General features: G+C 34.8%; 2 protein-coding genes across 26 annotated transcripts; both read left to right on the top strand.

Annotated features, from left to right (window-relative positions):
• Window positions 1-670: 670 nt before the first annotated feature.
• Window positions 671-6327, top strand: LOC108195765 (uncharacterized). 21 transcript variants are annotated; one of them, XR_010285787.1, is made up of 11 exons: window positions 671-865; window positions 993-1069; window positions 1158-1227; window positions 1411-1522; window positions 1607-1642; window positions 1794-1850; window positions 1950-2068; window positions 3434-3498; window positions 3690-3749; window positions 5405-5662; window positions 5784-6327. XR_010285787.1 is itself a non-coding variant. In XM_064081876.1 (10 exons), coding segments are annotated over exons 5-10 (414 nt in total). In that variant the 5' UTR covers window positions 671-865; window positions 993-1069; window positions 1158-1227; window positions 1418-1522; window positions 1617-1640; the 3' UTR covers window positions 5516-6327. The 21 variants fall into 21 exon arrangements, 6 of the variants coding, with proteins under 6 accessions (XP_063937946.1, XP_063937942.1, XP_063937945.1 ...); XM_064081876.1 differs by having other exon boundaries at window positions 1418-1522; window positions 1617-1642; window positions 5405-6327; XM_064081872.1 differs by having other exon boundaries at window positions 1418-1522; window positions 5405-6327.
• A 1249-nt stretch (window positions 6328-7576) lies between these two features.
• Window positions 7577-13391, top strand: LOC108195843 (RNA-binding motif protein 25). 5 transcript variants are annotated; one of them, XM_064081398.1, is made up of 7 exons: window positions 7577-8136; window positions 9346-9599; window positions 9703-9855; window positions 10326-10749; window positions 10918-11607; window positions 11741-12240; window positions 12974-13391. In XM_064081398.1, exons 1-7 carry the CDS (start codon window positions 7713-7715, stop codon window positions 13223-13225), a joined length of 2697 nt encoding a protein of 898 aa, XP_063937468.1. In that variant the 5' UTR covers window positions 7577-7712; the 3' UTR covers window positions 13226-13391. The 5 variants fall into 5 exon arrangements, with proteins under 5 accessions (XP_063937468.1, XP_017218307.1, XP_017218310.1 ...); XM_017362818.2 differs by having other exon boundaries at window positions 7578-8136; window positions 11681-12240; XM_017362821.2 differs by lacking the exon at window positions 7577-8136 and adding an exon at window positions 8473-8541 and having other exon boundaries at window positions 8793-9599; window positions 11681-12240.
• The last annotated feature ends 992 nt before the right edge of the window (window positions 13392-14383 follow it).

The following is a 14383-nucleotide window of genomic DNA, read 5'->3' as shown; positions in this document are numbered from 1 at the left end:
TTTAGTGGACATTAAAACTGAACCATATTAATTATATAACGACTTAAAACATTGTTATATTAATTAATTATAATCTAATTATCAAGTCATATTCCAATCAGATTCACTTCCGCGATTATTTGGTATCGATTGTATTCAACCCCCCCCCCCCTTCTACAATCGTATCTGGACCTAACACAGTTATTGTAGCTTTTTTCCCACCGCACCTTCTTCTACCCCTCCTCATACACTTCTTAATCCAATTATGTTTGTATTAAATTGTCCAAAATTGTTATCATCATGAACTATCTCTCACAAAATGTATGTATAGCGCTTGATGCACTACCTCCCACAAAACACAAGAATTTTTATCTTAAGATATCATCATTAAATTAAAGTTGACATTCTGTCTTAAGTCAATATGTTCTACTCATAAAACTCTTTTTCTCGTAAAGTTAATTAAAATAAATTTAAATAACAAAAAGGTTTGTATTATTGTAATTTAAATAGTAAAAATCTTTTATTATTGTAATTTATTTTTTAATAAAATAAAGCAATTTTATATTTCAAATTTATCAAATTATACCAATTTATAAGTTAAGTTATCTAAAGACAAAATAATTTATAAGTTCAAACCAATTTTTCACTTATATAATATATTTCTTCATCAATCAATATCAATCAATATCAATATATTCTAAATTCCTGCTAATGCCCATTCAGCATATGGATCTTTTTATGATCCGACCCGGCAGTTAACCTCCTACAACAGCATTTCTCTTTCTATTTGTTAATATACAATCGGGTCTTAACGGTTGTAAACAACTTCCTCCTATCACTCCCTGCAATTTAGCCTCCATGATTTGAATAACCTTATCTTAAACTGGTCAGTTATTTACTTCGATTGTTCTTCAACCAAATCCTGTTTGCTTCGATTCAGTATCATAATTCTGATTTGTGCTAATTTTTTCTTATGTCATTCGCGTTGTAATCCATGTATATAAAATACACAGAAATTAGTAAAAGAGGGTGGCGCTAGGCGGAGATATTGAGGAATCAAAAATTAAGAGGGCTGGAGTCATCGCCCAAGGTACAATCATACAATTACACACACATTTCTCCATATATATGCCTTTGTCTTTTATTTGATTGATTGTTTATCCATTATGTCATTCTAGGGTTTCAAATTGGGGATTTATTTCAAATTGGGGTATATTTTCAAACAGGTCGATGGAAATCCAAAATCAGGTACAATCTAAATATCATATTCTTCGTAATTCTTATGAATAGTTTCAATGTTTTTGTTTTCCGCTTTTGGGATCATCAGACAGTCCGTGATGACCATTGACCAAGAGATGAAACATGTTCTTTGCGGAATTAGTTCTACTGTATATTTTTGTGTATTTGTTCGACTAAAGTATTGGGTTTCAGTTTTCAGAAATTCTCGGATTCTATCTGCGAATGAACGGATCAGGTTCGTAACGCTATTAAGTTGGATGCTGGTTTCCTTGATGTTAGTGATACAAATCTTCAGTTATATCCGGTACATAAACTTTTCCTTAATTTTGATGTTATATTCATCTTCCAAAAATATCCTCAGAGTGATTTTAAATATTAGTTGATCCAGTTCTTTTCAGTTATTTCAGCGACATAGACCAAGCATGTTAGTAGTTGTGCTTTCATAATCGACAATTACACATCGTGTATTTGATTGATGGGCTGATTACAATCAACATATCTGTATCTCTTCTCTCCAGTGATCACGTAAGATTCGTGATTTTCATTAATCTATGACTACTTATAATGTGAAATAGGTTGCAAGGAGTAATTCTGGGCTCTGGATCCTTTTCTACATTCTTCATCATAAAATGGTTAGTTTTTTGATTGAATAAAATGGTTAGTTATTCCATGTAAGTTATATTTTTGACTAACTTAATTCTATTATTAATATTACTTGCTTTTTCATATAGTTTTTCGGCCCAAAAGTATTCTTTAGGCGAGTCATGTGTAGTTTCCTCAGGTCCAATTACTTCTTATCAAAGTTCTGTTACACCATTCGAATCAATGCTAAGTGGCGTAGAACTCACAGGTCAATAATGTTTGATTGCAAGTTATTTATTTACAATTTTACTGTTTTTTACTTTTTTCTCTAGGTTCTGCCAACTAAGCAGTTTAATTCTATCATGTATTTTTATCAAACATACAAATTTAGTTTCTTGATTTTTATAAATTATTTCATTATTTTGCTAATCTAAATTTCAGGTATATTATATATTACTGGTATATTTATTGTAATACACTTTGTTTTTGTTGACATGTGTCAGCTAAATTAACCTTCCGATCCTACTGGCATTAGTTTTAAAATTCCCACCACTAGACATGGAACACCTAAAAACAGCCTCCCACTCCACCCAAGGTTCAGGTACAATCACTATTTAATTGTACCTATTTATAAACCACATCCTTATGCTAGGATTCAACCAAACTATAAACAAATAGGCATGTCGCAGGTTCGATATAATATTTTATTTTAATCTTAATATGTTGTCTCTTATGATTGTTTGCTGTGTGAAAGGTTTCTACATTATCTTAAGAAGTTTAACTGTGCAAGAGATCATAGGCTTTTTATTTTTTGATTGCATTTTGACTTCCTTCATTGTTAGGATGCAGATATTTGTTTTCTTGATAGTGTAGTGGTTTAATTAAGGTGGCATCACATGAGTCTTAAACTATGATAGTTTAGAGTCATGAATGCAAGTTCTGATCAACACTGTTTATTTATTTTGGATTATATATAAACAGTGGGCAAGAACTTTACATCTCAAGTAAGTTATAACATATTAGTTTGTAACTTCTCCAATATCATATCTGCTCCTTCCATTAACATAACTGCTGGCGGAAATCATGGCAAGTATACATTTTTCTTTTTTCTTCTGAAGGAAATGCTAGCAATTCAAAATTTGAGATCGATTTAACAACTATAATTTCTCATATTTTCCATTACCAGGTTTGCACGTCCTTCATTCAATAATTTTGAATTTTTTGCTCTGTTATGTATGTTATATGAAACTGGTTCATGTTTATATATTGTGTTCTTAATAATTTAATCGTGCTATCATTGTTATTTGCCTATTTATACTCAATTTTGTTTCATTTCGGTGTTTGTTGAATCAAACTGTTGCCTTCTAGTATTTTTTTTCATAAAGCATGGGCTTCACAAAGCATTCACCAGCCTAATTGGTTTGTAAAGTATAGTTGTATTTTTTTGCTCATGTTATCGGTTATTTTTTTTGGATTGAATAGCAGTTGTACTGATTTTTCAGACTTGAGGGAGGTAGTCTCAAAATGAACTTTTGCTTTGAAATATACCAAAGCTGATATCTGTGTTTTTAATATTCTTAATTATTTTTTTGAAACCGACAAATGATTGAGGACTGTTTGTTTCTCATTTAAGGTACTTCCATGAAATCTCACACAATGCACGCGACCCACGGACCATTATATACGCAGCTAAACAGTGTAAATTTGTCAGATTATTTGTTATTTCTCCTTCGTTACTTATGTCGTAGACAAATGCATTATTAGTTTATATTAAGACATTTTTCCTATTAAACAACTTGCTTGCAGTGCTTGATTGTCTTTAGTGTTTCTGTTAAATGAAAAGAACATGTTATTGCTTTGAATTTTGAACATGGTGCTTATATTTACAGATCATAAAAGTGCGCAAAATTTTACGCCAACATGATATGTTTTGGAGCTTACAGATACAGGTCAGGACCCAAACACCCTCTGTTTAGACTATCACTATCAGGCTCTATATATTGGTTGTCACAATCTCAATTAGTAGCCTATCTTTTTTTTAAATGGCAGCCTATCTTGATTACATTTGTTTAGTTTTATTGTTACAGAATTTGAAATATAGTTTCTCTCAGTCATGTTTCTTGCTGTACCTCGCAATATACTATCAGATAGTAGATTAAGAATATATTGATGAATCGTTATGCACTTTGAATATTTATACTATAAAAACTTTACATAAATTTCCTAATAATCTTAAAGCTACATAACGGATAATCAGCCGATGTCCTGATATTTGATTACCAGGCTTAAACTCAAGTGATGGGTGTTCTATTATTACATCTGTCAAGAGACTTATCAATAAGATCAATGGACATATATAAGTATTGGATTTTTGGTGTACACCTCCCTGCAGAGAATATTGGTTTGTTAGGTTACTCAAAATTATCTGTGATTACTCTCAGTACCATAATTTTTATAAAATTACAGGTGTGAATGCTATTTTTATTAGCCGTGATTTCCAAAATTCAGCTCATTCATCACGTATGATTAAAAAATTAAGTCTCCTTCCGATGATCTGATCTGGCTCATGTTATCAAATTTAGGCTTTTGTGTATTTATTTATACATTATTGCATTTGTCTTTCGGTCCAACATGATTGCCTGAAGGTTAGTCGGCTAAGGGCCGGAAAGATATTTACAAGTAGCTGCGGTGTTGAAGCATTTAGATGCATAGCCTGGCACTACCATTTGCATGCCTTTAAGAGGCTTAGGTTACTAGGGATAAAAATTTAGAAATTTAGAAATTAGGAATATTATAAAACTTCACTTTTTCCATTGAATCTCTAACATAATTCAGTTTTCTACTTGAGGGGTGTATTGCAATATTGATTTTCTTATTGAAGTTTCAGTCATTTTGTAATCAGATAGTAAGGCACGGTGGATTAGAAATCTCTTTGTGTACTGCTTAGTTTTCATACCCAGCATTAGACTTCACCTTCTGTTCATTACATGTTACAAGTAATACATTACTATGCACGTATATTCTATGTTTAACTATCCAAACTCACATATTTGAGTCTCTTTCAATATAGTTATGCAACTCTATCTGCTTATTAGACAAACAATGTTAAACTCGAAAATGTTTATTTATAATATCCTTCAACATTGGTATGTGTATTCTTGCTCTTACAGGCCATTTTCTATGTGAACCTACAATGTCCTTCCATCCCTATGTTTACTGGCTTTTAAAGTGGTGAATTATCTTGAATTGTCCCAGGCTAATGATCTTATCAACACTCACTAAGCAGAAACACTCTATTATTCAAGATCCTGCTACATCTCTTAAATCTATAGTAACATTTTTATTTATGTAAACAAATTTTGTTAAATTAAAGCGGCTTTAAGATATCCGGGAAAACTTTTTTTTTATGCGTGCCAATCAGTTACATTGATGCTTTATGTAAACTCATGTTCGTAGAAGAAAATTTTGTATAACTTTGGAAATCTTTTCATGCTGTATTACCAATCGAGCGGGGCCATAACCCACTTTCACCAGGAAATGCAATGTATTTGAAAATGTTTTTGAGTCTGTTCACGTGAGTCCACTAATGAACCTGTCTACACAGGCACGGCTAAACTTGGTGGCACTCATGGATATCTTATGTCATCACAGAGACGGCTACATGGTGTTGATCTTTCAAGTCCCGGCCTGCATATTTCAACATTCAGGCTTATGAACAGAATTGTATGAAACTCCAGCAAGGGAACTCCATTCCAGTTACCGGCATCGACAAATAGAGAGTATAGGAGAGAACAATAGGAGAATGTTCATGTTCTGCGGTGTACCAAAATTAATCAAGAGATTGATTCCAGGCTGTCTCTGAGTAAGTTCATGTTCTTTTTTAGTGTCATGGTCATTCCCTTTTTATCAACAAGTTCTTTTTTTAGTGTTTGATGATGAAGAAAAACCGATCATCAACACATGGGAAGGTTACATGAATATAGGAGGGCTACCGGTCTTTGCAGAGAATGTGGAGTTGTCATGTTTAGATTTTAAAAATGCGTTGGATGCCAAGGTGAAGCATAGAAAGTTTGATTATGGACGGTTGTCACTTGATTGTAAAGGAGCAGACCAAGACATGTTTGCTCAGGATACTTTTTTTCCATGTACTGCATCACAAGTTATTGTTAAGATTGCTGGCATTTAATTTTGGCACAAACATTGCTCTGGGTTGATAGTATCACTGTTGGAAATATTTATCGGGTGTACATGTCAAACAAGCCAATTTAGATACACTTGGGTAGAAGATCTCCGACCAGACTCATATTGTTGTGAATAAAAGAAAAGAAAGGTGAGCTGGGGAGTTTGATGAATGAAGTTCATGCACAAATAGCTGAAGGTAAAACTCGGCCTATAGCTGGAAACAATGCTGAGGTTTTAGATTCCCTTTTGGTTTGAAAATTATGATCTATGTGTTCAAAGTACTCAGATTATGTGTGTCTCTAGCTTTATTGATAATTTATCAAAAAGAGTATATTCTGACTTTTCTATCTTGATCATAATTAAGTTGAGAAAATATTAAATTGTCAAGTTTTATAACACTATAAACATCTTTTCTATTTAAGCAGGCAAAAGTTAATACAGTTAAAATGTAAAATTGATACATTCGATAATTGAGAATCAAGAATTATAAAATAAAGTTGTAATATATAAATTCAAAAAAATTACTACATATAATTCAGTTAAAAAATATTAATTTTATCATGTTTTGTTAACATAAACCTCCATTTTTCGAAAAAATCTAAACTAAATAATAAATACAAGTCAACATAAAAAACGAGAATTATAAAAGAACTTATCATATAAATCATTTAATAAATTTGACAATTAGGATCCAATGATGGGGATAATTGAATTTGGATGTGGGTCTGCTTGGTTAGTCAAGCATAGACTAATTCACACGATGTTATTGTTCTCTCAATATTTTGGTATTCATAGGATTTTTTGTTTGAAACGGGGAGAAATGGATGTGAACAATACCGGAAACATAGAGTTTGAAGATTGGAAATTACCAGTGGTTAATACCATCCTGTTTATGAAAATTTGCCTATGAATTATTAAGTTTTGAATATTCATATCTGTTAATTTGACTTTCACAGACTTCATGTATTTTATTCTTATTTGATTTTTTATTACGAGTAGTTTCATTTTTATTTGAATATTTGAAAGATTTATTATACAATATTACAATACATACATACCTATAATTATTTATACATGACAGAAATAAGTTAAAAACTCAAATATGAAATACAAATATAAATAATAAAAATTTAAAAATTAATTAATGAATAAATGGAAAATCTATACTATACTATACTATAATAAGCCAACATGGGTATAATTTGTAGTCGTACAAATTTTTGGTTTGGTCATATTCTTTTTGGTTTAGTACTCTCCTTATACAACTAAAAGTCTACAACATATGTAGCTCTATTACTCTTCTTTTATTAAATAATTTCAAATACTAAAAACACTCAAAAACTTTATCATTATCCTCTTAAATATAATTAGTTAAAAAAATGAAACTACTATTAATAACATATATTAATACTAAAAACACTTATAAATAGATGTTCCAATTATACTAAAATACTAAAATAATTTTAAAATTTAACTTATAAATAATAAATTATGAATTAAATACTTGCCCGTGCTTCGCACGGGTTAAAAGGCTAGTATAATCAAAGACATAAAGCTAGTTTTAAGTAATAAATCACTTGTTTTGAACTCCGCAAAACGGTCCATGATCCCTATATTCATCCGACTGTAAGGGCAGGGTCCTGGACCCGAGTTTTTTTACAATTGGAGTATATAAACCACCAAATTGAGTAAAGATCAACTTTCTTGATTGTCCTCTGTGTATTGTAGTTATGGCGGAGGCGGAAGCAGCAGCAGCAGCTCCAATCTCCCCTCAAAAATCCCAAGATAATACAATCCCCCAACAACCCACTTCAGATAATCCCAATCCCCAACTGGATCAACCCGAATCATCTCAAATCCCTAACCCTAATGTGAATCTCCCGCCGCCCCCACTCGCGCCGCCGGCGATTCAACCCTACGCGCCGCCATCTTTCCGGCCAGCTGCTCCGCCGGTTCCGTTGCCGATGCCGCCGCAGTTTTCTCCGGTGCCCAATTCGAGCTTTCAGCCTCAGAATCATGGGGTGCAGCCTCCGGGTGTTGGACCCGGACCCGGACCCGTATCCGGTGGGTTGGTCTATCAACAGCCTCAGCAGCAGATGATTAGGCCGGGGTATATGCAGATGCCTAATGGGTACTTGCCCATGCCTCCTCCTGGTGGGTTTATCTCTCTTTTCTTTATTATATTTATACAACTATATTTACAAATATTTAGGCTTAGTATGATTATATGTTATTTAGTATGTAGTAGTTTTGAGTTGTAATGTCTTATGGTTAGTTTGACAAGTTGTGATTGCTTGATAAAATTGAAGGAGAATCATGTAAAAATCGAAACTTTTATATAAGAATGTGAATGCGTTGTTATGTTTTTACGGGGGTGAATGAGAATGTGAGTGTTTGGCGAAGTTGGGTGGGCTTGGGATTGGTGCTGGTCGAATTTAGCTGCTTAGGGGTGTGTATGACCAGATGTTTTCTCCTACAGTGTCATCTTGATTGATACCGATGAGAAAGGTTTGGAAAGCTAGCTCCACGTAGAGACTATCGCTATCAACAACTCTTTTGGTATGCGTGTATTTGTTTGTCTATTGATTGTCATTGCTTGTAGTTATTGTAATGAGAAAGGGTAGATTTTTAATTGGTTTCCCTAGGAATTGAATGATTTTTTGTGGTAGTTTGAGCAAGTATGATCTATTCCCAATTGTTTTGCTAAATAATACATGGTTTTGTGCTATGTTCATTTTAGTAGGCTTATATTTTAGTCATAAGGGTACTCCCCTTTAATGGGTTCTCGATTCTTTATTTTCCGGCAGCAGACCCATGCTAGCAACTGACTGCAACTTGCATTTGTATATCAAGGTATCACAATCTTTCTAATATCCAATATTTTTTATATGCCAATATGTATGTTCTTGTCTTCCAAACAAAAAGTAAAAACAGAAAAAGCTTAATTAATTGTAAGTTTTTGGGTAGAAATAGAATGTTTTTCGTCAACTGCGTCGGTATGAGTGAGACAGGGGGTCTCATATTACTGAATTCAAATCGTCCAAATTGGTGCATTGGATAATCTGAGAAAACTTCTTTTATGCTGTGGAACAGAAGGTAAGCTTACTCGCAATCTTGTTTTGTCTTTCCAGAATCGTGTTTTTTCTCTTTGATATACTTCAGGTTTTATGTTCAACTGGTGAGTTTTGCCTTGCCTGTACTGACTATATTCAAATTGATTGTTCTGTGTAGTAACAGCAATTAACTATTCTTCGTACTTAATTATGTATCTAGATAACTGTACTATAAAAGCATAACTTACTGCAGGTTGTAAAAAATCCTGCTCTAATAAACTTGCATAGCATCTGCTTTTAATGTGTGCAGGAATTCCTCGGTATCCCAGTGTGTACCCAGCAATGGTGAGGCCAATATATCCTCTGCGACCTGTGGGGATGGTTGGCATCAATCCAGCATTGATGCGCCCTCCTGTTCCCGGGGTACGTGGTCCAGTCATCACTCCTGTTATTAGACCAGGTGGGATTCCAAGTGTTACACCTGCAGAGAAACCGCAAACAACAGTTTATGTAGGCAAGATAGCATCAACAGTAGACAATGATTTCATCCTCTCTATCTTGAAAGTAAGTTATTTTCTTGTTAACTAAATATCTGTTGAAGTCTACTTAATTTTATAATTTTAATGCTTGCGTTTGTTGAAATGTTGACATCTGTGCATTTGTGAAGCTCTGTGGACCTGTTAAGAGCTGGAAACGTCCTCAAGATCCAACATCTGGGGCTCTAAAAGGCTATGGGTTTTGTGAGTTCGATTCTGCTGAGGGGATTCTTCGTGCAATAAGGCTGCTGAGCAAATTAAATGTAGATGGACAACAACTTATGGTATAATCTTTGTATTAACTTGTCAAATGTTATATATATGTATATATATATATATATATCTGCTGTAAGTTGACAAAGTAGATACTGTAAGATATATATTTTGGGTCCGGGTCCCTGACAATCGTATGTCAGGGCATACTTCCAGCGGAAAAAAATGTTGTATGGATTAACTCTAAGTTTTTGATGCATATAGAGGGTTGCTACAGTTCATCCAGCGGAAAAATCGACCCATTTTAGGGTTTCTGTCGTCCATCGTTTTTTTCCACCAGACATATGTTACCAATAATCAATTGTTCTGGACCAAAACCCACATATTTTTTTGATGTCACATATACTTTGACTATCTTTATGTAGCAACTTCAAAACATTTAGTATAGTTTGTTGCCTTTCACAGGCTGGTTACCTCATTCACTAGATTAATATAATATGGTGTTCACTTGTGTAACTGTCTCCCCTTGTCACCTTTACAGTTAAATTTTAATTCAGCAACTAAAGAATACCTGGAGCGTTATGTCGGAAAGAAAAGGGAAAATATTAAAAACTCTGAAGAAGTTGGGACTGAGGGGGTTCAAGAGGCTGAGGAAGTAAGTGCAACAGGTAGTGAGAAAGGTGGCTCTTCAGAATCTACCCAATTGGAGTCTAAAGAAGAGAAGATTACTGACCAAAAAGATGAAGACATCACTAAATTTGGTCTTGTTACCAATGAAGATAGGGTAGCTGATCGAGAGGCTTTGGAGAAACTAAATGGCATAATAGAAGAAAGGTTGAAGACACATCCATTGCCACCACCACCCCCACCCCCACTAGTGGCTACTGACGGTTCTGTTACTTCAAATACAGAAGTCAAGGACGGGTCGAGGGAAGAGAACTCAGATGTGGATATGGTGAAAAGTGGTAAGTCTTTGTTGCAAATATATGACCAGAAATCTTCTGTTGTATTCTATTTAACTGTTAAATTGCTAGATATACTTTGACCGTATCCTGTAGGATAATGTCACATAGATATGTTTTAACTGGTGATCTATAACTATGTGATAGCATGATTCTGTTTCTTTCTTCTAGTGGATGTAGCAGAAGAGAAAACTGAGGAGGATGTGAAAATTGCAAACAGAACTCCTAATGATCATGATAAACTGGATACAAGCACGCCTGACAGGAACAGAAAAAATGATAGGAGTAGAGATCGAGACCGTGATGTTACAAGGGAAAAGGAAAGGGAACTTGAGAGGAACGAGAGAGACAGAGAGCAAGAAAGAGCTAAAAAAGACAGAGAAAGACAATACAAGACTCGAGAGGATGAGCGTCGATATATGGTTCGTGTCAAGGATTGGGAATCTCGAGAAAAAGATAAGGATCGTTTACGAAAGCAGGAGAGAGAAAGAGAAGAAGAAAGGGCGGAGGAGCGGAAATATGAAATTATAGATGAAGAGCGTGAAGGTGATGATGGTTATAACAAGAAGCGGAAACACAGAAGCAGTGGGGAGGACAGGAAAAGGAGGCAAAGAGAGAAGGAAGATGACATTGCAGACAGGTTAAAAGAAGAGGAAGAAATTGCAGAGGCCAAGATCAGGGCCGAAGAAGTTCGGAAGAAGCAGAAACAAGAGCAAGAAGAGAATATGAGGCTTTTGACTGCTTCCACCACCAAAAAGAATGAAGAAGCTGTTTTACTGACTGATGAAGCCATTGCTGAAAGCAAAGAAAAAGTCTTTGACATGTTTTCCAACGGTGATTCAGAGCATGAAAACCATATGAGTAGGTCTCTCTTAACTTCAAAAGTTCTAGCTAGTTTATTTATAGTATATAATTATTTGCTTATATATGACAGCTGAACGGATCGCACTTAACGGCACTGGCGCTGAAATATGTGCAAATTCTGTTGCTGCAGTAGATACACAGCAGAACAGTAATGCACAAAGTAGAAAGTTGGGCTTTGGTCTTGTAGCATCTGGAAAACGAACTGCAGTTCCTTCCGTTTTTTTGAAGGAGGAAGATGAGGATGCACAGAAGGAGAAAAAGATGCGGCCTCTGGTTCCCATTGACTACTCAAATGATGAACTCCAGGCAGTCCAACATGATCCTTCTGGGGGACCGGCTCCAAATTTGGCGGCGGCAGCCGAATTTGCAAAGCGTATTACAGGTGTTAGCACCAAAGAAGAGAAACCTGACCCTGAGAAAGATAGAATTAGACGTTCACATGATCGTGACAGTCATCGCAATAAACACGACAGCAGAAAGGAGAATGACAGGGACCGGGAACGTGTATCGGATAAAGTAAAATTACCAGAAAACCGGAAGCTGTTGGATGCCAAGCAATTGATTGATACAATTCCTAAGACAAAAGATGAATTGTTCTCATATGAGATAAATTGGACCGTTTATGATAAGGTATCACGAACCTTATCTCTAATCTTACACTTGAGCGTATATGCTGCAGTGTATAACTTGATCTTTGAATTGTCTTATATTTGAGAATGCCTGAGCATACCTGGTTAGACTTGGACTTAGCTTTTGAATGCCATACATTATCTGATAATAGATTAGCGGTTGGTGACTGGTTCTTTAGTTCTTTTTCAGGTTTTATATGTTATAGATGTTACTTTGCTCAAGTTGGGAGATAGTTCTATTGCCCCTTCTAAATCGCAGTGCTCTTTAGATTTAGGTAGGCTGTTTTATATTTTAGTCGGAATAGGGGCCTCTACATACGTTGAACATGTGTGCATTAAGTTGAGTTGCTTGTAGCAGCCAGCCTTTAGATGCTAGTCTAGCCACATTAGGTTTAGGCTGCAATTTGAACCTTTATTGATTTCACTAATTCGCTATATGTTTATTGTTTACCTAAAACTGCAGTAGGGTTTCTCGTATTAAATAGATGAATATTAGATAGGAATATGTTAGAATTGTGTAATAATTTTGGTCACTTGATTGTTATACACCTGATTTTTAGTGCAAGTAGATTTTTGATCTGTTTAGATGTAAAGAAACATAACCACGGATGCTTTCATAAAATTTTTTGAGCTGTTTCGAATTATGAAGTGAGAATTTGTTTTTTGGGTTCAGTTTGATTCTCATTGTTTTTCAAGTCTTTTTCTAAAAATAAATATCAACCGCGCTGATGCAGAATCAACTACATGAGAGGATGAGACCCTGGATTTCTAAGAAGATTACAGAGTTTTTGGGCGAGGAAGAGACCTCGCTGGTAAACTACATTGTGTCTACCACTCAGGAACACGTAAATGCATCTGAGGTGCTGCACAGGCTTCAGTCTATCCTTGATGATGAGGCTGAGATGTTTGTGCTGAAGATGTGGAGGATGCTTATATTCGAAATCAAAAAAGTAGAGACCGGGCTTGCTGGGAGAGTCAAGGTTTGATATTATTTGTTGCACAATTGTTGTTTAAAAGTATTTTTGTTTTTGAAACAATTTCATTATTAACACACTTTCCACGAGGATGTAAACTGTTCTTGAAGCATGTAACCTTAGATCTTATTATAACAATTTTGTTTTATTTGGAACTAATGATACAGGTTAAAAGTTATTGTTGTTTGGTTCAAACCTCCCTTTTTTATTTTGTTTTATACTGTTTTAGAAAATTATATAGATGAAATGTGAGTATATGGGGATTTGGCATCTCAATCTGGTAAATATGTCAAACTGAAATTATTAGGTACAATGTTGCAGTGTGTTGTGAAAATTTTCCCATTTTAAGTAATTAACTAAATTGGCCAAGATCAAAAAAACTTAAATAACTGTATAATATACTTGGGGTGTGTATTGACTGTATGTAGGTCTGCACAAAGTGAGGTCCGGACTGAAGACCGGAATGTTAAGTAAACATGAATAGTGGACAGGGCCAGTTATTTTGGTCTTGGACCAGCTCGGACCGGTATGTTCTGATATAATTCGAACAAATATTCCGAGAAACAAGTCATTTTGCTTTTTAGCATTTGCATAAGTTTACCAAGAAGTTCTTTGTTCAAAGTCTCTATATTGCATGAGTTATGGGGAAGGTCTAATAATCGGTGAAAGATCGATTTTAATGTACATGTTTATAGCTTCTGATTTAACGGTGTTGGAAAAGAGTGCACTTACTACCTGTAGGGTAGTGATAAATTTATGACTCATTATCTAAGCTGTGCAAATCGTAATAATGATTCGAGCTCAAATTACTATCAGTTTGATGCTACCTTGTTGGACTATGGATTCTAAGCTGTGCCAATCGTAGTAGCAACACTTTAGTATGACTTTCCTGCTACCTTGTTAGACTATGGGTTTGTGCTGAGTTGTGATGAATGATTATATGAAGAGAGAATAATACTGTAACAGATTTGAGTAGTGATTGACTATGGTGCTCAGGCAGGTGTTGACAGCCCTGGAATCAGAATTTGAACTCCACTTGCGCAATGACCAGGTTGGCAGGTTGGAGTCAAATATGTAATAGTCCCCATTACACAAATGGTTAGAGGAGCAGTGGCAGAAGTGGGAGTTAGAAAACACCTAATAGAGTATGGAAGTGCCATTCTAACAAGC

This window comes from Daucus carota, chromosome 7 (genome assembly GCF_001625215.2).
Source record: "Daucus carota subsp. sativus chromosome 7, DH1 v3.0, whole genome shotgun sequence".
Classification (NCBI taxonomy): Eukaryota; Viridiplantae; Streptophyta; class Magnoliopsida; order Apiales; family Apiaceae; genus Daucus; species Daucus carota.
Note: the sequence above shows the minus strand (reverse complement) of the source record. Positions and strands in the feature narration are given on the sequence as shown.

Coding starts and splice junctions, on each gene's coding strand:
- LOC108195765 (XM_064081872.1), top strand. CDS start 1,476: ATGCTGGTTTCCTTGATGTTAGTGATACAAATCTTCAGTTATATCCG. Junction 1,523..1,606: donor CAAATCTTCAGTTATATCCG/GTACATAAACTT, acceptor TAGTTGATCCAG/TTCTTTTCAGTTATTTCAGC. Junction 2,069..3,433: donor AAGTGGCGTAGAACTCACAG/GTCAATAATGTT, acceptor TTCTCATTTAAG/GTACTTCCATGAAATCTCAC.
- LOC108195843 (XM_017362818.2), top strand. CDS start 7,713: ATGGCGGAGGCGGAAGCAGCAGCAGCAGCTCCAATCTCCCCTCAAAAA. Junction 9,856..10,325: donor TAGATGGACAACAACTTATG/GTATAATCTTTG, acceptor TCACCTTTACAG/TTAAATTTTAATTCAGCAAC. Junction 10,750..10,917: donor TGTGGATATGGTGAAAAGTG/GTAAGTCTTTGT, acceptor TCTTTCTTCTAG/TGGATGTAGCAGAAGAGAAA.